The following is a 27,208-nucleotide window of genomic DNA, read 5'->3' as shown; positions in this document are numbered from 1 at the left end:
TCGAACTTTGAGCGCCCGGGCCTTTGTTGTCGCGCGATTCTGGACTGCAACCTCACCTTCCTTGCCGACTCAATCATCAAAATTCATTTAGAAAAACTTATCAAGACTTAGTTCGAGAAATGTCCGACTCTTTGAAGTATATGTACCTCCACACGGAAGGGGCTGTCTTTCTAGGATATAGTCCTGATGCAAGGTGGGTAGGTAGTCTGATCAATTTGTGTCACCACGATATGAATGCTGAGGCAATGTATGTTGTACCAGATATTTATACTCTAGTGGATCGGATTGCATGCGTTGCCTCGATGTGAATGATCCTCTGGAGTGCTTGGCGACGATCGAATATCATAAAAAACCTGTTACACGCTTGGATTGCTCAGTAAGCGTCAACATTGCTGAAGTTTACTTTTCTTACCTCGATGGGATTAGACACAAATGCTGAGATAAAGACCAAATGGTCTATGTAGCCAGATCATTTAGCTTCTTGTTCTGAATCGGGCGAAGTTGTTTTACATAAACACGCCTCCTCTCCGAACCAATCAGCCGGCTTTCACTCAATTCTCGCTCGATCCTCGCTTGCTTCACGATGCGTCAGGTTTTCACGAGATTACAAGAAAGTGGCAGTTTGCTCGGATGAATTGATAATTAAAATCATTGATGTTGCTCAACCTTTGAAATGCCAATTACTCACGGGCCATACCAGGTCTACAAAATCATTAGCTTGGTCACCTACTTCGGATTTACTCATTAGCTCTAGTTGTGATGGAACGCTTCGGATTTGGAAAACATCAACGATTGAAAATGATGATGAACCTGAATGTATTCAAACTATCGCCAATATCATACCCTCCATTACGCCTGAAGAATTGACGACTATCGAAGCAGTTTGGCATCCTTCTGGCGATTACTTTATTGTTCCAACACGAGATGAAGGTCTCGCCGTTTTTGAAGCAAATCCACAGGGACAGTCATGGGAACAGCGTCGTGTTGTGAAACGTCATCCTACCTCGAGTAATAAGCTACCTAGCACACTTCAAGACCACAAGGCCTCTCTTACGAGCATGGCCTTTTCGCCTAATGGAATTTACTTGGCAACTGGCTTCATGGACGGTCTACTGATCATTTGGGACGTTCGACAATGGCAATATGTTTGTCACGTAAAAGAAGATCAAGTGGAATCCGTCACTTCGATTTGTTGGAAGCCCAACGGAAACGCGCTCGTTTTTGGCGAGCATCAAGGTCAAATTGTCACATGGAATGAAGTTATTTTTTCACATCGCGATCATCCCTCTAATCCCTTGAAGCACGCCAATTCCTCAACAAACCGGTCTTTCCCTCCCGGAAGAGATCACGGCTTATCATCTAATCTAATGGAGCCTGAAGAATTTGATATTCACAGCGATGAACTTGATGACGATGCATGGGCTATCGACGAGGCTCCTCGAGCCGGTGTTCAATCCACTTCCGATCATATAAGTCGGGTTTCCAGATATTCAAAGTCTAGTGCATCACATCGGAAGCCCATGGGAGATGCTAGTCGACAAGCTCCCTTTCAGTGTGGCGCAACCAGGATTCGACTTCAATCAGGTTCGAGTGGCAGTCAAAGACGGTATATGGCGTTCAACTCCATTGGTCTAGTTCATGCGCTTGAGAAAGACATGGAAAACTCAGTCACTGTCGATTTCCATGATCAGGGGAAGAGACCCCGCTATCATTTTACCGACCGATCACTTTTCAGTCTATGTTCTATGAGCGAACTCGGAGTTGCATTCGCTTCTCGTTCTAATAAGTCTGGAACAGGGGAATCACTGATTCGTTACGATCCATATGAAAGTTGGGCTACTGAAGGTATGAGCTTTGCTCAACTTGGAGAAATCACGGCTAGTAACGGTGGAAGTTGGCAGTATAGCTTACCTCAAGGTGAAAGTGTGACTTGCCTAGCTTGTGGTGGAGCTACACAGGAACATGAAGATTTTGGATCAGATGGAATCACTGGATCTGGTTCAGTCATCGTGGGTACTGATAAAGGTTATGTACGATTCTTCAAGGGGAGCGGTATTCAATCATACCTCTGGAACCTCGGTCAACAAATCATCAGTCTAGCCTGTAGTAACGAGTGGGTTTTCGTCGTTCATCGTAGCCTACTGGATTCTTCCAGCTCACTTCATTACACTATGATGGACACGGATACTTTTGAGATCATACAAGAAGGCTTGATGCCTTTGTCTAATGAACAGACGATATTGACGTGGATCGGATTCACCGCACAACACTCTATACCAGCCTGCTTCACCTCTGCGGGGGTATTATCGTTCTTAGACAAGGCCCGGCGACCAAAGCAAGGCAGATGGGTTCCGGTACTTGATACTAACGATTTACCAAAGTCGGATGGACATCTGCAGCGGGTGTATTGGCCCATTGGGGTATCCGAGAGCCAAATTTCTTGCATAATATTAAAGGTAGAGTCGTTTTTTCTATACAATTCAGCAAAGTACGTCAAGATCGGAAACTGAGATCATCCTCTTGAATCTTTTCGGCTCTATTAGGGTGGAGAAACTCAACCCGGATTCCCTACCCCAATAGTTCAGGAGATTGACTTACAGATGCCACTTGTGCGGATGGATGAGTCTCAGGGTCAATTGGAAGAAAGGTCAGTCATGATTATCTTTTCAACAGACCAAGTCTGTTTTAACAAATTCCTCCCCGTGCGTTTCCTAAATGCAGCCACCTTCGAGGATCTCTCTTGTACAATCATCACTCAGACCTTACGAGCACAGACGATTATTCCACTAAAGTGAATCTCGACTTTCAAAAGGTCGAACTGGACAAACAATTACTAAAGCTCATGCAATCTAGTTGTAATCATACTCCAGCACCGCAATTACAAAGGGCTTTAGATTATGCGAATTTGTTGATGAATATGAATTCATTGGAAGCAGCTAGTAAGATGTCTAAATACTTTAATTTGATCGGACTTGAAGATCGAATTACAAAGGTGAAAGAGTCTAAAGAGCTACAAGCTAGTACGGATCCGAACAAACGGATCTCAAAATACGCGCACCTCGAAGATTATAACATCATCACTGGATCGAAGCCATCTGTCAATGGTCGTAATACAGGTCGAAATAGAGAATTATTTGATAAACCATTCGAGAGCACGGTTGCAAAAGGACGTTCTAATGGTGGAGGTAGTCTGTTCAGCAAAGGCAAGGTTTTCAAAGATCCAATGCCTGAAAAAATTCAAAATCAAGATGAAGAGATGGAATATCAAGATGAAGTAGACAACGGTGACGCACATGATGAGTGGGCACATGAGCAAACAGCAGACGATTTAACTAATGTGGAATTTGAAGCTTTTGATGAAAGTCGTGCTCAACAACCTCCTCGGCTTTCTGAGTACCACTTGACTAATCAAGCCCCTGCTCCTAGAAGTGTTTGTAAGTCTAGTTAGCTCCTTTGACCCAGAAAATGTGGACGTACTAAGCTCTACGATCTGACATATGTTTCTTAGCTACGAACCCTTTTGCGAAGAAGGCACGGCATACCTCTGCTTTGAATCCGAATTCCCCGCCTACGACTAACCCATTCAGCTCTAAAACAACAACTTCAAAACAGTCTACTCTCAAAAAACCAGGCGCATTCTTCAATCACGTTGATGAACGAGGTGCTATTGCCGGAAGCGCTGCCAAAGGCAAAACACGGCAATCTACATTATTCGGATTGCCATCTAAGACTACTGAAACCGTTCCAGAAGGACAAAAGAAAGCTAAGAAACGAAAAAATGAAAGTGATCAAGATAATTCAAAGGAAGTTGAAAGTCTACCAGCTAAAACTAGTCGACCACTTTCAAGTTTCCTATCTAAAAAAAGTATCAAATCCGTACCTGAAACTTCTAATACTTCTGAGATACCTCAGATAGATGTGGCGATGCCTGACGCTTCAGTGATCGAGAAGGACCAAGGTAGTGTAGCTCAAGAACTAGCCCCTGAAACTCAAATCAATGAATCACCGGTAGTAGAAGAGGAATCACAAGCATCATTAATGTCAATTGAATATTCACAATCCTTGCCACCTCGGATTAGATCCACTCATCCAGAACCAGATAAAGAAGATGATAATGAAACCGAACAGAAAGATTGATAGGCTTTTTATGAGGTTATGATGTAGAGCAGAGTAACATTTGTGCTGTTTTTTCGATGATGATGAAGTTGGATTTTTCTTACTCTTTTATTGGATGAATTTGGCTTTATGATTACCAAGATTGAAAAGATTTGTGTACAATGTATAGTAATAGAATCTGAGCATATGCTTCAAGTTTTTTTTTGAAATTCTCCTTGTTCAAAATACATGACGCATATGAAAAGAGAGTGAAACTTTTCTCGTGCAAGGTTCTTTCAAAGTGGATTTCTATGTGTTTGCCTTAAGACCTCGAGTTGACGTGTTTTTTGGCATGAAGCTCTGTGAGGTGGATCATCACAGAAGCTCTTGCCAAAAAAATGTGTATATTCAACATCAAGAAAAGTAGTATTTGAAGAATTTTTCATAATACCAAAGTCATCAACACCCTTGTAGCTTCACATCAACCAGATCAAATATACCAGCTTTGCAATGACTGTAAGATCTTTTTGAGTTTCAACTTTTCATTGATCACAATACAACAAATGCTAAACAATCATCAAACAATTTTATCAATTCTTTTTCAAATTTTCTTGCACCAACTTCCGCACCATCTACAGCTTGGTATAACAAAGTCAATTGACATGTATCAATCAAGCCTTATATACCAAAGTCCGTTGATTGGTGGGGGAGTTGGTGAGAAGAGAGTTTGTTAAAAAATTAATGAATTGATTGAATGATTGCATGGAAACTGGTTGAATCAATATTGAAATGATGAATAAGATGATTTAAGGAGTAGGCTATCACTGAAAACATACAAAAATAAAAAAAATAAATCTTAGATAAACAATCATCAATCAAATCATTAATTCCTTCTTTGGTTTTTCTTGCACCAACTTCCCCACAGTCAATAGGTTGGTATATCAAACTCAATGAATCCATGTCATTCAAGCCTTATATACCAACTCCATCGACTGGTGGGGGAGTTGATGGAAAGAAATATCATCAAAGAAATTGATGGATTTGATTGAATGAATTGACTCAGATTGGAACAGATTGAATCAGATGTGTTTGGAGAGATGATTCAGGTGGTAAGATATTTTAAAACAAACAGAGAACAAATTCCAAATGATATAAGCATTGTCAGCAATGATTGCTAATAATCTTGGGCAATTGTTGTGTAGACAATCAGAGAGAAGAGGGACGCGGAAAGAGCATTGGATGTAGAAGGAATTTTTCCGGTCGATTGTTAAAAGTGAAGAATATGAAGTGGGAAGAGTCATTCGAAAAAATGGACAATCAGATGGAGAATTAGAATCCTACTTTTGTGTTGGACTTGAAGTACATATTCGAGATACGCATTTATATATTTTTCTACGCAGGTAAAAAGCATACCCGTCCGTGTTCCTTTCTTCCGACCATGCGGTTCATCTATCGATCATCCTTGCAAGTGATTGTTCAGCTGACCAACTCGCTTGTTTTGACAGATACGCACAAATACAAAGGACAACCACAAATCACAAAGGAATCGTGTACGTATCTGGAATCAGAAGAGCCAAGAATAACAAAGAGTCCGATGATTGATCCATGTGGTGTACGTTTGAAAGTGCATGAATCTACCTAACTGCTCTAACACCTAACTGCTCTAACAATCCGATCAGCTGTTTAACTTCTCTGGTATCTACTTCCTATCAATGATCACCTTCAAATCCGTCTTTTCTCAATGCTTGTTGGAAAATAGCAGTTGTTATCCGCTGCACTTTCCGCGGTGGAACATCAGGTGCTTATACAGTGTCGTCCCTTTGATGACAACAGTAGGTCACAGGCTTGCTCGTGTTCCAATTTCTTGTTTGTCTACAGAAGCTCATTCAACGCATGGCCGTCCCTGAGATGAAAATATTTGAGATTTCTCCTTTTCCAAATCGACATCTGTGTGTTTGCTCCAATTTCTGGTGCTGGTAGAACTGTCCATTTTCACGCTGAGGCTATCTGGCAGCTCCTTTGTTTCTTGTTTCTCTTAGGCCGCTTCTTGTCCTACCTTATCAAGATATCTGTTTGGTTTAATTCTGCCCGTTGAGCAAAGATTTGAGATTGCCTTGTGAGCTGATTTCTACATACTTATCTTTTTCTTTCTCCAATTTTTCAAAGGTTTGAGCGCTTTTCCGTTATTTATCAATTAATAATGTACAAAGCTTGAATCATCTAAATCAAATTGATAGTCATACAAATTTATCTGATGTTGGATAAGACAAATTAAACTTTATAGCTTTTCTGAAATTCTTTCAATCTGCTGAATTGAACTTCAACGGTTCATATCCACACTTAAAAATGATCATGGAATTTGATTTTGAATTAGTTTTCCATAGTGATAACAAACAGAAACAAAGATAATCAACGGAAATGAAAGACAATAAAAACATACCAAATCATATAAACCATTTCCATTTTGTCTGGTAAAGTTTTGAGAGTTAACAAATGAATCCAAATTACAAAATCCAGATTTATAACCTTTGCAAAATTCCAAAGGTATCCAATCATCATTCTAAAACCCAAGATTTCATTGAAAACCCCAGGGATTAATCAAAACAACAATCAAAAGGTGGAAATAAGAGCAAGTTTAAAAGTCACTCAACTAATAAGATTCGGATTTGATCATTGGGATCATCATCACAATGTACCTTCTCAAAAGTCAATCTACTAGCAAATGGAACCATTGAACTCATTCTCCATCCTCTATTTGGTAAAGGAGGACCATTCGGTGATAAAAGTGGTTCCATTTTGATTCCCAGTGCAGATATAATCGAAATCATCCTACAAAGAAACAGTGTTGCAAAGTCACTTTCGAAGAAATTGAAGAGAAGTAAGAAAAAACTCAAACTGATTATCATGTGAGAAATCTAAATAGACTTTACGATTTAATGGGAATGTTCCTTTAGATTGAGCTAAAGTATGATTAACCTAGAAATACAATATCAAAATCAATGAATGCTTGAACCCCTTGTTAGAAGTCTAAAAAGGATGAGTGGCTCAACTTGTGTTTTATCATTTTTAACATAACTAGCATTTACAGTTAGTCGAGAAAGAAGCTCAGCAACGTAACCCACACTAGAACCGCGATAAAAGTCAAGTCGGGATCTTTTCTTATATTCGAATTATCATGATCGAAAGGGCTCACCCTTGGACCGCACCGAGTTCATTTCCATATCCATGTTTATAAAGCCTGAAAAATTAAACCTCCTTTAAGATCCTTAAGATTATAAATGCTGATTTTGATTATCTGATATACTCAACTTGTCTAAATCAATATAATATTCTAGAAAACAAACATTTTCATTCATATCAATCTTTTTAATATCTCAAGGTGAAAGTTTAAAGAATATTGGAAGTGAAAACAGTGCTCACCATAACCAATCCAATCCGATTTTTCAAAGAGTTTACAAAACCGACTATATTTTTGATCCGCTAGAGAGTCAAAACAACATAACTGAAAAGACAAAGGACAGTTCGAAAAAAATAGATAAATGTTTTAGTCTGAATTCATCGAGCAAGCTAAGAAAAGAAAATTCAAAAGACATACCTGCATTAAAGAAATAACATCGATTTCATCAAGGTTTAATCCGATTGCTTTAGAATTCAACCTTTTTATAATTGATCTTGTAAAGAATTTTGACCATTGATTTGAGTAAGGTAAATCCGGTGAATTTGGACAATTATTATCATCCAATGCTTTAGAACAAAGGATAATGGTACATCGCTTGAGTGTTGACAATCAGGCGGCAAGTTGCTTATAAAATTATTGACTTTACTCAACTGTTGTTACTCTGAAAAAGAAGTCCAGGGAAACCATGAGCACAAATTAGAATTAGAGAGAGGGCCGATTGATCAAAATTCAAGAAGACTTACTCCGGGATTTTCTGAGATCACTAATATATCAGAATCATTAAATTCAAAATTGGGTTTGAGATCCAATCCAATCAAAAACTTTTTAGAACTTTCTATTACTCTTTCAGAAGAACTAGCCCTAACAAACATTACTGATGAATTCGAGTAGTTTTCATTCTGATTTTTCCTTGAAAATAGACTTGGATATCTTTTTTTGAATTCTTGACCAGATTGAAAGCTTTCATGTTCTCCAAATTCATTCAATGAATTTTCTAAAAGATGATACCTAAAAGAAATCAACAGAATCAATTTGATTTCGTTCATGTTTCTATTTCAAGTAAACGTAACTCAACTTATAATCTTGAACGAATATCAATGTATCGTCAATCGGTATTGCGTTTTTTATCTTACTTAAAGCATTTTGGATCTTAATCGAAACATGAATAGTAGGATATCTACTGCCATGTCTTTGTAATTGACAGACCATCAACACTTTACATGTCTTTGGTAAAGTCGGATACGGGTTTCTTGTATGATAAGGTGACCTATTATAGTTACATTCAAACAGAGAATATGAGATTTCTTTTTGACTTGATTTTTTTTGAAAAAATGATTTCTTACAGTGATCCTGCGTGGTTCATTATCCAATTTGGTAAAATTAATTTATCATCATCATCATCATCAAAATTTAAATCTTCAAAATAATTCAATAAAAGTAGAAAAATCAAAATCAAACAGATTAAAGTGAAACGTTTCTTCATTTGGTAGGAGTCGGACCACATCAAATTTCTTGGAAAATATGAAGGTTCAACAAGTTTGTAAAGGAGGAAAGACGACTCGGTTTTTCTAAAGAGGTTTACAGACATACTGTGTGGATTCGCTTGTTTTGCATTAAACACAAACAAGAATTTACAAAACATCGATCATCAGGAGGTTTTTTTCGCCAAGAAGATAATTGTTTGGATGATGATTTCATCGATGGAAATGATGTTCGACTAAGTTTTGAACAAAGCTTGGTTTTTTTCTGTAAACTTATCGAAGTTCCCTTAGCTGGTGAAGACGATTTCTGAAATTTTGAGAAAGGAGAACTTCCCCTGTCGATGGGAAATAAATATACGGTGGCCGAGAATCGTCATACAAAGCTCAAGATGCGAAAATCAAATGTGAAATTCCCCTGAGAGCCCCGTTCGACGTATCCCGAGCCTCAGTCCGCAAGTTCAGAACAGTTTGAGAAAAACCGGCTTCAGACCATCTTTCAAGTCGGCGCGGTTGATCAATCGCCATATCAAGAAGCTGTGCGACAATCGAAGAATCACACATCGTTATATGAAACATTTTGGATTTTCGATACATTTCTGCTTGCTCGAGGTAATTTAACTGTTTTGTCTATACACTTGTTTAGCTCTTACATACCTTTCCCCGTCAAATCACTAGAGCTCCCCCACTTTGATCGTAAAGGCACTAGGAAAGAAATCAATCGATGAAGGTTCCCCAAACAGATATCGGGACAAGGATTTAGGAGTGCTTTCTCTTGAAAATAAGTAAGCCCACTATATGCACTCACAAGTGATGGGATGTGTAAAGCGCTGATGCTGTCTGAGACTACTCGTCTGGTTATCCATATGCCAGCTATGCAGTATGTACTTGACACTGGTACGGGCGGCACTGGGGTTGTCAAACCCTTCAAGTCATAAATTTATTTAAGACCACGAACAACAAGTTTCTGAGATCAACCATTCGCCTCCCAACCATGTATCGGTTCAACAGGAAGTCATGCCAAAGCATGGCCTTGATGCTCCATTGGCCAATATTACTGACAGCTATGGGCGGTCGGGATGTATCCCACCTCGAATCGTTGTCTTTGGCAGAACCTCTTGATCCGGCACTTAGTCAGCCCTCCGTCAACACACTATTCGACAAGCTAAGCCTGGGATCGTCGACTACATCCACTATGAATATCCCTGCCAGCTCTACTGAGCATATGCCGCCGATTGCGAACATGCCCGGTGGATATGACGAGGATGTCAGTGAACCAATCCGAATTGTCATGGCGATCAAGACAAAGAATGAGCCTTGACGTTTTTCTTTTCGGTTGAATAACTTCGCTGCTCCAAAGTCCAAGCCCATATTACGGCCCATCTCAGAGACAAAACAAGGATCAGGAAGGTCTTCGGAATCGTAAGTGTTCCTCATTAGAATCGGATAAGCCTGTCAATTTTTTCCTAATCATCAATCGCCAAATTGTAGCTTTCAAGATTCTCCAAGTAGTACATTCGACTCACTTATTCAGGAACCACTTCATGCTCAACACGCGAGTTATCTATCAAAATTTGAACGATTGTCGATTCATCCCGATGAATACAGTGACATACACTCCGCTCCTCTTTCTAAACACCATGGTGCCTCGTTAGAAAAATCCACAAGTGGCCTTCTTGACAGTGAAGCTCGCCCAATTTCGAAAAGTATAGTTTATCTCTTCAGAGCAATCAATTACAATTCCACTTAGCCCCATGCCAAGAAAAGCCAAAACTGACATCATTCTTCCGAGGGGTCTAGATGAACAAAATGACATGCCGACCTCTCAGAATACAAAGTTGCCTTTCCAAGCTGCGTGGGTGACTGCTCCAAGATCAGGACGGGAACGTCTCAAGCGCCCAAGTCCGACTTCTCAAGTCGACCTACGACCTTCCAAGCGACCGACTCATCATGATCCTTCTTTATTTGATGGGGATGACGAATCCGTCAGACAGGTCAAAAACAAATCTCCTCAAAAAAAGTTTGATTTGGACTTGATGGATCACAAATCATTTTTGCCTTACGCATCAATAGATGCATACCAGCCTCGTATCAATCGAATCATGAGCTCAATATCGGAACGAAACAAGTTTACAAAAAAATTTCCAATCTCCAGACTGCAAAATCTTTGGGATGATTATATAATTATGATCGCCATGTGTTCTAAACTCGTTTCTTCAGATGGTAAACATACAAACATAGATTCAGATCTTCGTGATGCCATTAACTGGATGTTGGAAAATTGGTCAACAATTCCACAGAAAGGTTCCCGGCGTCCTGATTTTGTATACCACGACACCGCACGCTGGCTGTCTCTTCGACAATATAGCCGCGCCCGCGAAAGCCTCGCCGCAAAATTCATAGTACGATTTGTGGGCGATGAGCGACATGCCTGGATCGAACCTCTAAATCGACTTACTGATGGATCTTGGGAAACAACGTTAGTACGTTCCTTGGAAAGGGCACGAGACGATTCAGAAATAGACAGAGCTGTGGGGGCTAGATGGCGCGCTCGACCAGCCGACAGAAGGTGAAAGGGGTTTTATGAGATGACGGACGACTTCATTTTAAGTTCATCAACTCAATCTTGACCTTCAAACTTTCGAAAAAATTAAATCAATAAAACCATAGTTATCTTTCCTTTGTTTTGAATTTCCATCTTTAATACAAATGACAACATTACAAAACATGGGCTCCGGCTGTTTGCCCCCTGTAGACTTTCCATTCGGTGCCTCACCTGCCCCGACGCAAGTGTCAAAGACACCAATGGCTCTGTGAGTACAAGGAGATTTATATTGTATTTATACAAGAAAAAACTCTACCAGATGTCTTGTCATCAATTTATGTATAAATTTGTTTCCTTCCTCTTCAAATTGTTGATTCAATTAAAACCAGTCAGAAAAGATCCTCATCTCTTGCGTTCATTTCCGCAAAGGTCTTTTGTTACATTTTCATGAGGCTTTAACACCATTCCACAACAATGAACATTCACTGCCAGCCGCGTGCCATCTAAAACTCCAGGCGGCTACTCTGTAGAACAGACTAAGCCGTCTACAATATGATACCTGGCCGGTCTGAGCCGTAGCAAGTTTAGGCATCGACATTTTTTGTACATATTTCACGGATCAGAGTATTTTGGAAGCTGTGTTGGCTATTAAATTTGGTCATCAACATTGATTGTAAGACAGGTAGCTGATACATGTTTCAGATTAATGTGCTTAAACCAAAGTGATTTATTGAGTGTTTGATCCCATGTGCACCTTTTTAGCTCTTATCGATCCCCACCAAAAACACTACATGTATAAGAATCACTTTGTGCGTAAAAGGTCTACAATCTAGGAGGTAGGATTTGCTCGAAGGGTAAATCAATGAAGATCTTCCGGGCCGAGATCCAGAAAAGAACGTCGTAGTTCTTTGTTTTTAAAGATTTTGTTACGTGTAAGTGAGTCCACCACATGCACTCACAAGTGATGAAACGCCTAAGTGCGATGATGCTCCCCTAGACTATATATGCATGTGGTCATCATGCTAGCTTTGCAGTGCTTGACTCGTACGGGCGGCACTCGGGTTGTCAAACCCTTCAAGTCACAAAATTATTTAAGACCACGAGCCACAAGTATCTTATATCGCGCATCTGGCACCCAACCATGTATCTGTTCAACAGGAAGTCATGCCAAAGCATGGCCTTGATGTTCCAATGGCCAATATCACTGACAGCTATGGGTGGTCGGGAACTATCCCACTTTATTCCGACCAGTCCGGCAAGTTCTGCAGGATTGGTACCTTTGACAGAAACTCGTGATCCGGCACTGAGTCAGTACTCCCTCAGCACACTCTTCGACGAGCTAAGCCTAGGACCGTCGACTGCATCCACTAGCAACCTCCCTGCCAGCTCTGATGGACAAGTCACACAAATTGACAGTATGCCCGGTAGATATGGGGAGAATGTTAGTGAACCAATCCTAAGTGCTGTGGCGATCAGACAAAGAATAAGCCTTGACTGATTTTTCGTTTAAACGACTTCTCTACTGCAATGGCTGATCCCATATTACCTATCTCAAAGACAAAAAAAGGCTCAGAGTGGTCTTCGCAATCGTGAGTGCTTCTGATCTAAATTGAATAAACTTGTTAGTTGTTTGCTAATCATCAGTCGTCGAATTGTAGCCTGCAGGATTCTCCGAGTACATACAACCCACGTCTTGACCATGAGTTTGAACGATTGTCGATATTTTCCGACGAATACAGTAGCAGGCATTCTGATGCTCTTCCTGAACGTCATGGTATCTCGTTAGGAAAGTCCCCAAGTGGCTTTCTTGACAATGGAGCACGGCCGGTTTCAAAAGGTATAGTTTTCTGTCTTTTGGTAAATCTAGCGGTTGGCCAGATATATTTCCCCTCAGTCTCGTACCAAGAAAAGCCAAAACTGACATTTTCTTTCGAGAGGTTTAGATGAACAGAATTCGGATCAAGACCAGCACATTATGATCTCTCAGAATACGCTATCTCCTCAAGATGCGTGGGTGAAACCTCGAAGACCAGGACAACTCAGCCTCAAGCGCACTAGGCCGAGTTATCGAGTCGACCTCCAACCTTCAAGTTCCAAGCGACCGACTCATCGAGACCCTTCTTTATTTGATGGAGATGACGTCTTCATAAGTCAAGTAACAGACAAATCCCCTCAAAAAGCAGTCGATTCGGATCGGGCAAATCCATCACTTTTGCCTTACGAATTGATCGACACATACAAGCCTCGCATCCAAAACTTCATGGACTCAATCTCGCAACATCAAATTAATTTAAAAGAGCACCAGAGAAAGTTTTTAATTTCCAATTTGCAAAAGCTTTGGGATGATTACCTAGTTATGATCACCGCCTGTTCTGAGCTCATTTCCGCGGATGGTATACATACAAACCTGGCGGAAGATCTTCTTGATGCCTTTAATTGGATCTTGGTAAAATGGTCCGAAATCCCGAAGACTAATCTGCGAGAGAAAGCACCCTGGCGTGCGGGTTCCGTATACCACGACACGGTATGGTGGCTGACTCATCCGGTGGGTGAGAAAGAACGTAACAGTCTAGCTGCCGAGTTCATAAAGAAATTCATGGCTGATAAGCGACAGGACTGGGTTGAACGCTTAATTCCCCATAAAAAATTCATCCGAGCTTCTCCCCCTCTTTGGCGGTCGTTCAAAGCGCGACAAGCCGAGAGAAGGGGTAAGGGAATTTATGAGATGACGGACGAGTGAATTCTCAACTCATAAAACCGATATTGACCTTCAGTTTTTGTTGAAAAACTCAATTAATCAAAACCAAAATTATTCTCGCTTTATTTCAATTATGTTTGTAATCTTTGATTGAATGTCGAAGTGATAAAAAAAAGTTGCGGCTTTTGGCTGCCCCTAGAGCTTCCATCTGGTGCCTCTCTCGAATGTCAGATTTACTAATGATATTGTGCTTGTAGGGAAGTTTTGATGGTAGTGATACATTGTTCATCATGAAGAGACTAACTTCACTAGGTGTTTTAGGGTGCTTTGTCATCAATCTATATTATCTTCTCTTTTCAAATTGTCCATTTAATTTTGAACCAGTCATGCCATGTCATTGTGTTCAGATCCACAGATATCTTATATTAGGTTTTCAGGAGGAAGAGAGCTTTATCACCATTCCACCTTAGTTGTTTTCAAAATCAAAATTGAGAATGATGAGACAGTTTGATTTTGATGAAAACTATCCTCAAGATCATACTCTATGATCTTGAAAATGTTGAAACAAACATTCACACAAAGTTCATAGAAAACAGTGACATACTTTACATGTATTGATACACTCCGAATGAAGAAATACATCCATTCTTATAAAGAATACATGATTTTTATATGAGATTTGTTATAGGAAATAGAAATACAGCATTCAAGATTTGAGACTTGAGATGCTTCTAGATTTGAACAAGATATTTAAGAGAAAGAAAACTGTTTGAAATAGAACAATTCAAAAAGATTGTTCATATCAAAACAAAAATCAATTAGTATACAAACCAAGAGTGATTGGATGAGTAAATGAAGACTTGATTCATTTTTTCAACTTTTCAAAGACTGATGACCAAAATTGAATCAAAAAAGATTCAACATCAGGTAAAAATTCAAAATATCAAACTTCAGGTTTGATTAAAAGAAAATAGAAAAGGATATTAAACTTACGTTGTAGACAATCAAGGTCCAAATCTTTAAACTTGATATGAGAATTTGAAAACTCGAGATGAATTTCCAAACCATGATCAGAAAGAGATCCAAGAGTAAGAATTTGCTCTGAAAGATTATTGGAAGTTATATCAGTTGATTCAGATTTCAATTCAGTGAGATTATCAAGATCAAAAGTTTCCAAGTATTCAAAAACACTAATTTCATGCTTTGCGCCCCTATTTCATTTGAATGATGTTAAAGATCAAATTAACTTCAAAACTAGAAAACTAATCTGAATTCTGGATGAATGATAGACTTACCTCCAATTAGTTCCACATAGGATAGAAGGATTATGATGTCGTTTCTTTGTACGTCTTGAATTCAGATTATATAAACCCAAATTAATTAAAACTGTAGCTGATTGATGATGTTTTGTTTGATCTTTGAAAAGTTCATTGAATGAAATATAATTGGGGATTTTAGATGGTCGATTTAATACTTCAATTTCGCTGTTGAATTTTGCACAAAGCGTTTGATTTGGACCATTTGTGGTTTCGAAATCAAGGAAATTTAAACTTGTTTTATACGTTTTTGTATAATCTGATGGAAAACAAATCTCGAGCTAATATCAATGCATATATCGAATTTGTAAACGGTTTTTTTGCATGTACGTTTCCAAAAAAGCGGTATTATTAGAAGAGCATCCAAATTCATCTTGGAAAAGTTCGAGAAAAGGACATTTTACTCAACTATAAGTTTATGATCACAAGATTTGATTTCGATTAAAAATTCAACAAATCTTGATCGAAGTAGTTCCAAAGTTACACTCGAAATCAGATGACTTTTTGTTTCATAAAAAGGCAAGTGCATTTCAATCAATCATTCACATCAGTGTATATCTTGATTTTTGTCTGTGATGACAATGATCAGAAAGACTTACATACTTTTGAATTTGAGAAGATAAAGATTTCAATTCTTGAATACTGAGTTGATTGAAACAAATCTTGAGTAATTCGATTGGTAAGTCAGTAAGTTTTGATTTTCTCATTCTTCGTGGTTGTTTTCTTAATGTTGAAGCACCAGGAAGCACCACACTGTAGAACGAATCCATCTTCAAACCTTTCACTGATCTGTGACATTTCTGTTTTCATTTAAATTCTCAAATTTGCAGATCATGAGCAGTGGAGCACCAACATCCAGCACCGATCGGCCGGCGGCGTGAAAGCGTGAGCATTCGCAGATACGACGTTCCGCGGCCACCCTCTTCAGTGAACACGGTCGAGTACGCAGTCAAGCTGGTATCAATTTCGGATCTTGAATTGGGTACTGTGAAAGGGCCAACTTGTCAAGTCCCTCAAAGCGCGGCGTCCCTTGAAGACCCTCACCCTCCCTCATTACCGGTGCCCTCATCCCGCTCTCTATCCGCCATGAGGATGGGCTTGCGTTAATAGCTATATGAAAAATTCACATCAAACTTGCATGGTACATCCTAACCTGCGGTCTACCGAAACCCTCAAATCAGTTCGAACTTCGAAGAAATGAATGATCACTTGGCCTGGCACAACTCTGAACGGGTCCGGCCCAATTTCGTCCGACAAGTAAATTATTCTTTGATAATCGCCAAACCAATTATCACGTTCTGCACCTGAGATCTTCAACTTATGTTTGTAGCTTTATATTTTTGAAGTTGGAAATCAGCTCCCAGTCTTCGACTTGAATTTTGAACTCTGTTCGGAATCGATCGCAAACATATTACTTGTCTGTTTTGATTGATTCAATAGCGATCATCTTGAGTCCACAGAAATAAAATCATCATTTCGAATCAAAAGCGAATCAAGTCAAGTCTTGGCTTGGAATAAAGTACTTGCTGTGATATATGAGTCAATCAGCTTTATGAAGAAGATAACTTTTTATCTCAACAAGGCATTTCGTTTAAAATCCAAGAATATTAAATACCTTATTGAATTGGAAAAAAAATCAGTCCAGATATGATTTCGGGCAAGAAGATCAACTTTATGTGTCTTGCCTTGTCAAACAACAAAGAACAAAATTCAGTCAATCAGTTTTCAATCCCATTACTTTGCTCACTTCATCATCCTTGTCGTTCCTTGCCACTTTCCTCACCTTTGACTTTCTTTTTTTTTTCGTCGTTAGATTAGATTGACATTACCCTTGTTTTGAAAACTTTTTTTTTTACAATTACCTTTCGTCCATTTTAGAGACACAGGTTGTCTTATTCGATTCTAGTTGTAATTTGATTCATTTTCTTAATTTTGATTTTAACATTCGCCATTTTAAACGTAATACCAGAATTATCACTACCTTCTCCTATTAATTTTTTCTTCTACCATTGATTTTGTTGTCTTTTAGTGTGTTCAAATCTAGATTTTTTCTAATAGTTGATGAGATCAAATCAAGAATTAAATTAACCTCTCCTTCACCCAATCCTTAACTTTACTTCTTCCAGATTTTTAGTCCTTGAACATTTAAATACATTAATCTCTTATCATGGCTATGATTTCATATGGTATCTTGGCCGATGCAAACTCATCAGATTTTTTAGGAAGAGCTTCTATCTTGAGTACAAAAGGAACAGATGTGCTTGCGATTCAAGCAGATGCTACAATCTTTGCTTACAATCCTGGTGATATTGCTTGGGTTTTAGTTACTTCTGCTATGATTTGGTAAGTCTTTCCTCAAAAATCTCAGTCTTTAAAATTGCATTGATCCTCATTTTTTCATGTTGTGTTAGGTTCATGGTTCCCGGTATCGCTTTCCTTTATAGTGGTACGGTACAAGGAAAAAATGCCCTTTCACTTTTGCTTTTACCTATGTTGGCAATGGCAGTAAGTCAATTGCTCCAATATGATTGGAATGATCCCTTATTCAACTTCAAAACTCATTGTTCACTGTTTTCTTCCTTTTTGAAAAGGTCGTTTCCATTCAATGGTGGTTTTGGGGATGTTAGTAATTTTTGTAAAACTAGTATCGAGTCAATCTTTTACTTACATCCTTTCTTCTTCTTTCCCCAATAGATTCTCTTGCATTTTCACCTCATGCAAATGCTTTTATTGGAGATCTTTCACATATTGGATTTGAAAATGTTTTATCTGAACCTGAGCATTCAACTTTTAATAAAGTCAGTTAACTCTTTCAAATCGTCTTTGATATTTCTGAATTTTCTAACTTTGAATTTTTTTTTTGAAAATTCAGGTACCTGGAATCGTCTTTGCTCTCTTTCAACAACAACAAGCAGCCTTAGTAGGAGCAGTTGCAATAGGAGCAGCAGCAGAAAGAGGTAGAATCGGACCTTCAATGATCTTTCTCTTCGTATGGGCAACTCTAGTATACTGTCCTTTAGTAGCCTGGATGTACAATGAAGCAGGTTGGGCATTCAAATGGGGTATCTTAGATTATGGTGGTGGGGTCACAATGGAGATTTGTTCTGGGATGACAGGATTAGCTTACTCGATCTTTATTGGTAGAAGAAGAGGTTATGGGATGCATAAACATCATCCTCATAATGTACCACATGTTGCACTTGGAACTGCTTTTCTTTGGTTCGGTTGGCTTGGATTGAATGGGGCTGGAACTTTTGCTGCTAATGTTAAAGCTGCTTTGGTTATGGTCAATACTCATCGTAAGTGATTTCAAATCAAGCTTTTCTGTTTCAATTCATTCGCTTATTTTGAATGATTTTCCTTTTTTCGTAGTTGCCGCTTGTGCAGGAGGTCTAGTTTGGATCATCATGTAAGTTTGAGATCACAACTCGATAAAAATACGTACTTCGGTTTTGCAACGAAACTGATTGATTTCATCTGACAGGGATTTTCGATTGGATGGTAAATGGACCTTGGTCGGGTTTTGCTTAGGAGCAATCTCTGGTATGGTATCCATCACTCCAGCCGGTAAGTTTCATCAACCTCCTTTCCATCTTTCAAGTTGACTAATCCGAATCCTTTGCCTAATTCTTCACTTTTTATCAAAAGCCGGTAAGTGAAAATCAATTAGATAATCGCATATTCAGATATCAAAGACTGATCTTGATCTTCCTCATAGGTTATGTTGGGGCTTCAGCTAGTGTGCTCATAGGTGCAATCGCTTCAGCCATCTCGAATACAACGGTTAATTTCAGACACAAACTTCCATGGGATGATGGACTTGATATTTTTGGAGGACATGCGATTTCAGGTAAATTAATAATCTTACAAAATAATACAATCAACAATCGATAAACTAATTATTCCAATTTTTTTGATTTATCTTGTATAAAGGTGTAGTGGGAGTAATCTTGACTGGAGTATTTGCTTCTAAATCAATTGCTCAAAGTGATGGACATACGATCGTAGAAGGAGGTATGATAGACAAGAATTATAAACAAATGTATAAACAATTAGTGTGGGTGCTTGTTGGATCTGCTTGGTCATTTGTTGTGACTTATCTAATGTAAGTTATCATCTTGACCAAACATAACGTCTTCTGCGTCATTGATATTGATATTGATTGTTTTTTGAATTTTTCTTACTAGAATGATGGTCATCAATCGAATTCCTTATTGTCATTTCAGAGCTACAGAAGAAAGTGAAGTTTTAGGAATGGATGAAGATCAATCTGGAGAAAGAGCATACGTACGTAACTCATCCCCACATTTTCTTCTTTCTTCCCTTAACCTTTTCCATTTTTGATTCTCTAACACAAACTTATTTGGCTTTATTTTGTTTTTTTTTCAAAAACAAAAATAGACTTTCTCAAGACAAAGTAAATATCCATCACATCCACCTCCTTCATTTGATAATAATAAAGGATTAGAAAAAGGAATCGATCATAAATTTAATGGTTCTGATTTAAAAGTCGATCAACGTGATACTTATGCAAATGAATTATTATATTATCATGCTAATAAAGGTTCATCTGTTACTATCAAGTATTCATAAATCAAAATTGGTTATTTTTTTTCTTAACCTGCTTGAATTGTATTGTATATATCTTCTCATTTATGACCTCACGAATTAAACTTTTCTTGTAGGATTTGTCAACACTTTTTTGTTCATGCTTGATCACTTTTGATAATAGAAAAACCCAACTGTTTCCTTCATAATCTCACGTGAGCTAGGATGCTTAACCAAAAATACAAGGCACTTTTAGGGCGCGTTCACTTGAGCAATTTCTGGTGAGAAATCACATGCTGCAAATTTCAAAGTGTCCATTTGGTGGTGCATGTTTCATTTTTGCTTTAAAAATTTTACAGAATGTGATTTCTGGTCAGAAATTCCTTAAGTGAACGCGCCCTTAATAAAATCAACCAAGATGAACCTTAAATCTACATTGACGATAAAAATTTGATCTTCTTAACTATCTCACAACTTTTTCATTCAATAACACATACTCAAGTAACCAAAAACATCAACAGAAAATATTTCCCAAAACTCTAAAAAATAATAATATAAACCCTTGAATGTAATGTAAGAAAAACCCCAATACAGATTTAAATAAAATAAAATAAAATAAACAAAAAGAATGCAAGTTATATATATATGTATAAACAAATGTAACCACAACAACACTTTTGATTCTTAAAAATTTCAATCTAAACCACAAAACGTTTTTGAAATACTTCAACTTGATTTCTAACTTTTATACTTGCTACATATATACTTGCTTTATCCCTATGGAAAAATGACGAGAAAAAAAGTAGAACTGCTATAACCCAAAGATAATGATCAGAGAGAAAAGAAAAAGAAAGAAGGAAAGAAATGGAAGTAAATCTGTATCATCGTGTAGCCTGAACCAAAACAATACCAGCTACTACAAGTATAACAGTAGTCACAGGTGTAACAAATACATAAGACATTAATAAAGTTTTTGAAATTAATCTTTGAAATCGATGGTTAAGTGTATCTTGTTCTTTAAAAGCTTTAGTTCCAATCGGGAAAGGATTGGTACATGTCATTTGTGCTAAAGTGATGGCAGGAGGTGCTCCGATCAAAAGTACTGAGACTAAGATAAAACATGGATCTTCATGTACTCCTCCACTACCATCACCTGTTGATGGGATTGAAGACGTTAAAAGTTTAAGGATGAAGTATAGGATTGGGATTAAAATCAATGGCGTTAAGATTTGTCGTGACATGACTGCAGCTGTGACGGTGAGTCGATCAGATTTGGCTCGAAGGGCTCGGTGTTTAACTGATTCGAAAGGATGGTCTCTTTCGTCTTGATCGGCATTCAGCGTTTCTGGTTTACGGTCGTCGTGAAAGTAGGCACCTAAGGGATGGAAGAGTGATCACAAATCAATGTACGCTCCGAGACGCTGAGACTGTCTATGTATTTTCTCTTAGAGAAACTGACCTAAGACGACCAACGTCAATGGTACCGACACGTGGCCGGCACTCTTCAATGCACTAGAAAATGAAGCCAAGGAAAGGAATGGTCGGTATTTTGAATTTCAGAAAGGCGGTACAAGCAAAATTGCAGAGGAAAACACACCTGCACAAAGGATCGACATCTTCGAGCCAGTCTTGCAAAGGTGGGATGCAAACAACGATGAGTGAGAGAAGAGAAGAATATCTGAAGAGAATAGACAAAATATGCAGCCAAAGTGGCAGACTTAAATCAGCTCTTGTGTTGCGCACTCATTGGTCGTCTTTTATCACTCGTGGTTTCTATAGTCTATGATCAAGTACGCAGGAGAGAAAGGTGACGAACAAAGGTGGAGTCATAAACTGATGAATGCGTTTCAAGGGTCGAATGCAATAGCGATTGAAGAATTTCTGGATTGAGGACTTGGAATGATGATGCCCGTGATGTACTTTGTGGGGTAGGTGTGATGGTGGCCCCAAAAGTGGACCAACGGCATCTACACCATCTACACCACCGATTCCGGATTCCTCTTCATCATCTTCCAATGCGCTCACAACGCTACTACGACGGCTTTGGCTAGATGAAGCAATGGACTCGGCCCATCTTACTGCAATGTTTGGAAAGCTCTGAAAGATCGGACGCCTTAATCTTCCCACTTCTGGACTTGCTGGGGGCTCGTCATGACTTTCACGGTTATGGCGGAGCGCGTATGGCGAAGAGCCTGAAGTGTTGGTAGTGATCGTGGAAGTAGATGTGCGGCGGGGTCTTGTTGGTATAACAAAGGAGACACTACTGGCTGAGGGAGAACGAGCTGGTCGTCCGGTAGAGATTGGAGCGGGCCGAAGAAGGGCCGAAGGTCGGTTCGTAGGTTGTTGATCTTGATCTTCAGAATCAAGATTCAATCTAAGGCTAGACGCAGATAGCGTCTTGGGCACTTCTTCATCATCCGTATCAGCGTCAAGTAAAGGAGTGGATTCTAGATCGAGAGAAGGTGGTGTATGGCGGCTTGCTGGAGTTTCTGCGTTTGAAGTGGTAGGGGAGGAGATTGAGGCTGAAAGAAGGCTGACTCCATAGGACCACCTGAGTACGAGTCCAAGGGTGGAAAAGACAACCAGATATGTGATAGATCTACCCAATTGCTTCAAATGAGCAAGAAACATATGTGATCAGCTTCAAAAGGAGTGGTAGAATCAAATGAGAGAAGAAGAAGAGGTATCTACCTTATCTTTTGAATCATTTGGACCCCATTCCAATCCGTTTGTACCTTGTAAATGACCGATAAGACTTGTCACGAGAGCGATGGGTAATGAATTCGAGTTCATGAACATCGACACCGCGATACAAAACTTTGACTCCGAAGTACGCAATCGAAACACAAAACGAGCTAATAGATGAGCTATGAGGGCAGAGGCAGTAGTAGTAATGATGAATCCAATGGGTACGATGTAAAGCTCTGCCAGTTTATCGATTGTGAGACTGAAGGCCACTTTGCTGAACATGAGAGCTGGGGTGAAAAAGGCGCTAGATCATTTTAGTAATCAAAGAGTGGATAGAGATGAGCCAGCATGTTCATGAGAATGGATATCGAAGCGCTCCAAAACACTAACACATTGATCTGGTTAAGGGTAGTTTTTGATTGGGCGGTGATGATTTTTTTTCGAGCAAGTATATAGCCCACTAGCTGAAAATGAATAAGAGTTATCGACATGAACAAGTCAATACAGGCGTCCTTGCTGATCATATTGAACTATAAGATGAATGTTGCTTACACAAAGAAAGAAGACCTGGTGAATGGTGAAGTGAAAAGATCAGATATGATGGTCATATTATAATACGGGAAATCAGGAATGGTGACTTACTTCCAAAATACTACCAGCCACAGTTCTGTGTAGTAGTAAATGAACAAATCTCCATTGTCAGTCAATGAAGTTGAAGTTTGATTGCGAAATTAATAAAAAAAACAAGCGATGCTAACCTGATGATAAGGAACAAGTTCAATCCGACTGCATCAGTGTTCATGACGATTTGATAAGTATTTCTGATTTGTTCTATCCGAGGTTTGATTGAGAGTGAGAGTGAGAGTGAGAGTGAGAAAGAGGGAAAGTTGAAGTTGAGGATGGTAAAGAGAGTGTCGGACACGGTTATGTGGTGATCCATCCAAATTTGAAGTTTAAGTACTCAGCATCACTTAAATTGACTGCCAAGACTTTTCCAATTTGATATCTCTTGGCATCTCAATCTGTGCTATTGAAATTCAAAAGAACCTCCAGACTCAGATACGATCCTACAGCAGCATACCACACACCACACACCACTCTCTGCACCACTCTATGAGACTCTATGTATGTATGTGATCTCCGCTCATAAATCACCGATCAACTCTCATCGGGGATATCATTCCTCAAAACTAAAGTTATACATACCCAAAGAGGCTCACATGAGACCATTGATTCATTCATGTCTTTGTAAAAATGCAAAAAAAATATCTTGTACATACTTCACTTGACTCAATGCATCATCAACAAAGAACAATTTGAAGAATTGAATTAAAGTCACCTCAGCAGAAACAATATGACAGGCTTGGTCTACCTAAGTGCTTCCAATTTCATTTTATCTCAGCATAACTGCTTTGAAGGCTATCATACAAATCATATCATACAATTAAATCCACAACTAAACACAACTCGGTCTAGTAATTACATTAAAGATGTTCCACATGCCAAATATATACCTATACAATGATTTCGGAAAATAACAAATTATGATTCAAAGCCAATAAGGAGTAAAGAAAAAAATACATGATATTTAACATTACATTAAATGAGAGAAAATGAAAATCGGTCAACTTTGCCAAACTGATACAACAATTACATTGAAAGAAATAGGCAACTTAACGTCAATGATATCAATTAAAAAAACAGTTGAAAAATGATCTATAGTTTAAAGAAGTAGCTTTCTAAGCGAGAAATTTTTTAAGTTGAGGGTTTGATAAAATTACAACAAGCAAAACGACGTAGAGATTGAAACCAAGAAGAGAATTGTTCAATAACAGGTTTGTTGACAAACAGAGCGTTACCAAAGAGGGGGAAACAGATCATGAAGAGTGGTTCTATAAAACTGCAACATGAGGGCTTTACCAAGCTTGCGATCCGTATGATCCAATGGATTGAAGCTCCTACAGCTGTGATAGCTGCGAGTGCAGCAAGACGTGCTAAGGCAGGTAGGTGGGGACGGATGCTGAGTGAAGAGGAGCTGTTTGATCGGATACGCAGATATATCGAAAAAGATACGACTATTATTATAAGATACGTCTGGGTCAGCTTTTGGAGTGGTCCTTGTCATCAGGTAAATAGGTTCGACAGTAAGCAAAGGGTAGAAGACTGACGATTTAAGATGCTGGCTGGAATGAGATGACAGACAGTCACGATGGAAACATAGGATCGTATGTGGGGCTCCGGGGAAGTACACATAAAGTAGTTCACTGATGGAAAAACAAGGCATGTTGGGTTAAGACCTTTGGCATGGGTATTCTATTGACCAACGCTGACTTACTGTGAACTTCAGACCAATTCTGGGACGCAAGCGAAATGAGAACAAGGACGGGAGCTACAGCTGATGTGACAAAAGGCATAACCACCATCACGATAGAGATGGAAGATTGGCTGGGCAGAGCGCAATGCCACCAGGTCCGAGTTACTACCGTACTGCTAGTAGAGGTCTCAAGCTTTCCACAATCAAGAGTGGAACTTGAGGGCAGACTCATCATCGGGGTAGAGTTGTAGGAGGCCCAGTTTAGATCTTTTTCGAATTGGACTTCTAAGTCGTCGCTCTTTGAGACAGGTGATTTTAGATGGCGTAGCTGAAGTAAAATCCGAAGAACCTCCGCTGCGAAAGAGAGAGTGAGTGCGGGAATGACCACTCGGACTATGGAGGGAGAACCAGACTCGTGAGTTTGGGTACCGGCCAAAGACAACATTAAAGCTCACCATAAGCTATCAGGACGGCGTTCAGCTGACATAGCCTAAGGTCTCTTCCAGCAGTGACTAGAAAGATTGCACAATCAATGTCAGTGAGCTGAAGGGTAGGTGTGAAAAGCTGCTTACCATTAGAAGCATGGGGATCCTCGCGATTCGGTATATATTGATCAAAGAGGACGGGAATAAGGGATATCCATGCGCCGAACCATGAAGTAATCAGAAACACTATGATTACTGGGTGCCGTTGCGCTTTTGATTGGATCATGGCAATGGAGACTGCACTGATAAATACGATGGATCCTACCTGATGTATATGATTTAGAAGTCAGTATGTGATCACATCGATCGCTCAGCCGATCGCTGCTAATCCATATCGCAAGGCGAAGCACTGGGCGCCAATCTGAATGATTGGACATGGGGAGTAGACTCACAGCGAGAGTCCGATAGATTTGAGAAAAAAGTATCATATTTGATACCGTTAATTCATCTTCACGGTAGTCGTCCATCAGGGGCATTTTCAAAGCCAGAATCTCCGGAGGTATTCCTGAGCAATCGGAATAAGAGGCTGGAGCTGTCTTATGTTCAAGGGATCTGGCTTTGATAAATCTTGATTCGGACGCCGACAAGGAGCGCTTAAAGTATAAACAAATGTGCTGGACAGCCACGACATACTGATTTTATCATCGCTGTGATCATGAACGGAAGACCAAGTATTGAGCTAAGGATCTGCTGAGATAGCTTCAATTGTAAATTTGAGCTATTCTTGGTCCGCATTTGGTAAAGTGTGGTCCAAGGATCAGCTTCAGAATCGTACAATAGGATGGGCGACGATTTGAATGATCGATTTGATTTGAGATTCAGAATTGGTTGTGTCCTTTTTTTGTCATGATCAAGTTGAATCAGGACCATCCTTGTTTACACCGCGGAGTTTCTCGAGCTCAGACTGAGAGCATTAATCTTGAGAGCGGCTATTTCGCACCCTGCGACGCAGCCTGTCCAGGCCAACACACACCCTGCGACGCAGCCTGTCCAGGCCAACACAAATGTCCCGAGTAGGCCTGAGGCTGTACAACATGTTGCCTCAAGAAATTCTTTCCCATCAAGCTTCCTTGGATACATACACACTGGTTCTGGTTTGTGAGAAAAATGTATATGTCAGGGTAAACAAACCTGCTACATAAACACCGTACGCCTCAAACACACTATATGCGCTGTCGACGCGCATTGTCCCTTACAAATTGCTTGAGGCGTAAATGCCTGCCAATACCTGAAATTCTAAATTTGAGGCATCCTTGTTGAATACTGCTACATACTATCCCCTGGTAGTAGCTCTGGTGATGTGCCAATAGCTCTGTGTGTAGCTGCCAACACTATTCCATTTGCGCACTTTGTGATTGTTGTATCTGTTGCGTTGCGGAGTCAACAAGGCCAAATTGGGTCCACATGCCTCGTGACTTGAACGTGCTTTGTCTCTCAAACTTGCTTGAAGTTGTATCCTCACTCTCAAGTCTCACGTTCACCTTGATCACATTTTGCATATGATGATGTTTGGTAAGAAAGCTGGTACATATACGCGTCAGCTGCTGTGAGGCTGATTTTTTCAACCAAAGATTGAAGGTATCACAGCTAAAGTTCTCCCTCGGATCCATTTGTTAAATGGGAGGGGAAAAATTCTCGGGGTGAGTAAATCCTCAAGGTTTTGCGGAGGTGCGTATCTATCATTGACACTGCGACTCGCCAGCAGAAATCTTTGCTTTATACGAATGCTCAAAGTGAGTCTTTGTTGCAAGTGTGCACAGCTAGATCCCATCTAGCTCAACACAAGCCCCACCAACTGCAGGCGTCCCCCGGAGCCTGCCCTCCTCCGTCGGTCTCGGAGGAGAGGCTTGGTTAAGCCAGGGA

General features: G+C 39.5%; 7 protein-coding genes across 7 annotated transcripts; 4 read left to right on the top strand and 3 right to left on the bottom strand.

The window, feature by feature from the left end:
- Positions 1-230: 230 nt before the first annotated feature.
- Positions 231-4,322, top strand: MELLADRAFT_78983 (uncharacterized protein; the record flags this gene model as incomplete). The annotated part of the gene is made up of 6 exons (XM_007415114.1): positions 231-247; positions 277-376; positions 465-2,456; positions 2,544-2,647; positions 2,722-3,434; positions 3,509-4,322. 6 exons carry the CDS (start codon positions 231-233, stop codon positions 4,135-4,137), a joined length of 3,555 nt encoding a protein of 1,184 aa, XP_007415176.1.
- A 2,123-nt stretch (positions 4,323-6,445) lies between these two features.
- MELLADRAFT_39036 (uncharacterized protein) lies at positions 6,446-8,539 on the bottom strand (the record flags this gene model as incomplete). The annotated part of the gene is made up of 10 exons (XM_007415067.1): positions 6,446-6,655; positions 6,747-6,924; positions 6,992-7,071; positions 7,146-7,218; positions 7,289-7,333; positions 7,405-7,426; positions 7,522-7,597; positions 7,691-7,839; positions 8,013-8,281; positions 8,349-8,539. Coding segments are annotated over 10 exons (1,293 nt in total), but the record flags the coding sequence as incomplete, so codon positions are not given.
- A 1,206-nt stretch (positions 8,540-9,745) lies between these two features.
- Positions 9,746-11,324, top strand: MELLADRAFT_110890 (uncharacterized protein; the record flags this gene model as incomplete). The annotated part of the gene is made up of 4 exons (XM_007415115.1): positions 9,746-10,018; positions 10,112-10,173; positions 10,243-10,457; positions 10,552-11,324. 4 exons carry the CDS (start codon positions 9,746-9,748, stop codon positions 11,322-11,324), a joined length of 1,323 nt encoding a protein of 440 aa, XP_007415177.1.
- Positions 11,325-12,470: 1,146 nt separating this feature from the next.
- On the top strand, positions 12,471-14,036 carry MELLADRAFT_110889 (uncharacterized protein; the record flags this gene model as incomplete). Its single annotated transcript, XM_007415116.1, has 3 exons — positions 12,471-12,737; positions 12,941-13,133; positions 13,240-14,036. 3 exons carry the CDS (start codon positions 12,471-12,473, stop codon positions 14,034-14,036), a joined length of 1,257 nt encoding a protein of 418 aa, XP_007415178.1.
- A 3,441-nt stretch (positions 14,037-17,477) lies between these two features.
- On the top strand, positions 17,478-19,654 carry MELLADRAFT_39054 (uncharacterized protein; the record flags this gene model as incomplete). The annotated part of the gene is made up of 10 exons (XM_007415117.1): positions 17,478-17,653; positions 17,722-17,815; positions 17,902-17,932; positions 18,005-18,108; positions 18,183-18,609; positions 18,683-18,719; positions 18,795-18,877; positions 19,029-19,160; positions 19,244-19,415; positions 19,498-19,654. The coding sequence occupies 10 exons, from the start codon at positions 17,478-17,480 to the stop codon at positions 19,652-19,654; spliced, it is 1,413 nt and encodes a 470-aa protein (XP_007415179.1).
- Positions 19,655-20,269: 615 nt separating this feature from the next.
- Positions 20,270-23,444, bottom strand: MELLADRAFT_117767 (uncharacterized protein; the record flags this gene model as incomplete). The annotated part of the gene is made up of 9 exons (XM_007415066.1): positions 20,270-21,233; positions 21,318-21,370; positions 21,456-21,536; positions 21,675-22,468; positions 22,550-22,850; positions 22,937-23,010; positions 23,099-23,113; positions 23,189-23,213; positions 23,305-23,444. The coding sequence occupies 9 exons, from the start codon at positions 23,346-23,348 to the stop codon at positions 20,740-20,742; spliced, it is 1,881 nt and encodes a 626-aa protein (XP_007415128.1).
- A 467-nt stretch (positions 23,445-23,911) lies between these two features.
- Positions 23,912-26,844, bottom strand: MELLADRAFT_117766 (uncharacterized protein; the record flags this gene model as incomplete). Its single annotated transcript, XM_007415065.1, has 9 exons — positions 23,912-24,540; positions 24,715-24,729; positions 24,882-25,214; positions 25,316-25,372; positions 25,433-25,610; positions 25,738-25,912; positions 26,319-26,436; positions 26,620-26,676; positions 26,808-26,844. The coding sequence occupies 9 exons, from the start codon at positions 26,842-26,844 to the stop codon at positions 24,302-24,304; spliced, it is 1,209 nt and encodes a 402-aa protein (XP_007415127.1).
- Positions 26,845-27,208: the final 364 nt, after the last annotated feature.

This window comes from Melampsora larici-populina, assembly GCF_000204055.1.
Source record: "Melampsora larici-populina 98AG31 unplaced genomic scaffold MELLAscaffold_48, whole genome shotgun sequence".
In the NCBI taxonomy this organism is placed as follows: Eukaryota; Fungi; Basidiomycota; class Pucciniomycetes; order Pucciniales; family Melampsoraceae; genus Melampsora; species Melampsora laricis-populina.
Note: the sequence above shows the minus strand (reverse complement) of the source record. Positions and strands in the feature narration are given on the sequence as shown.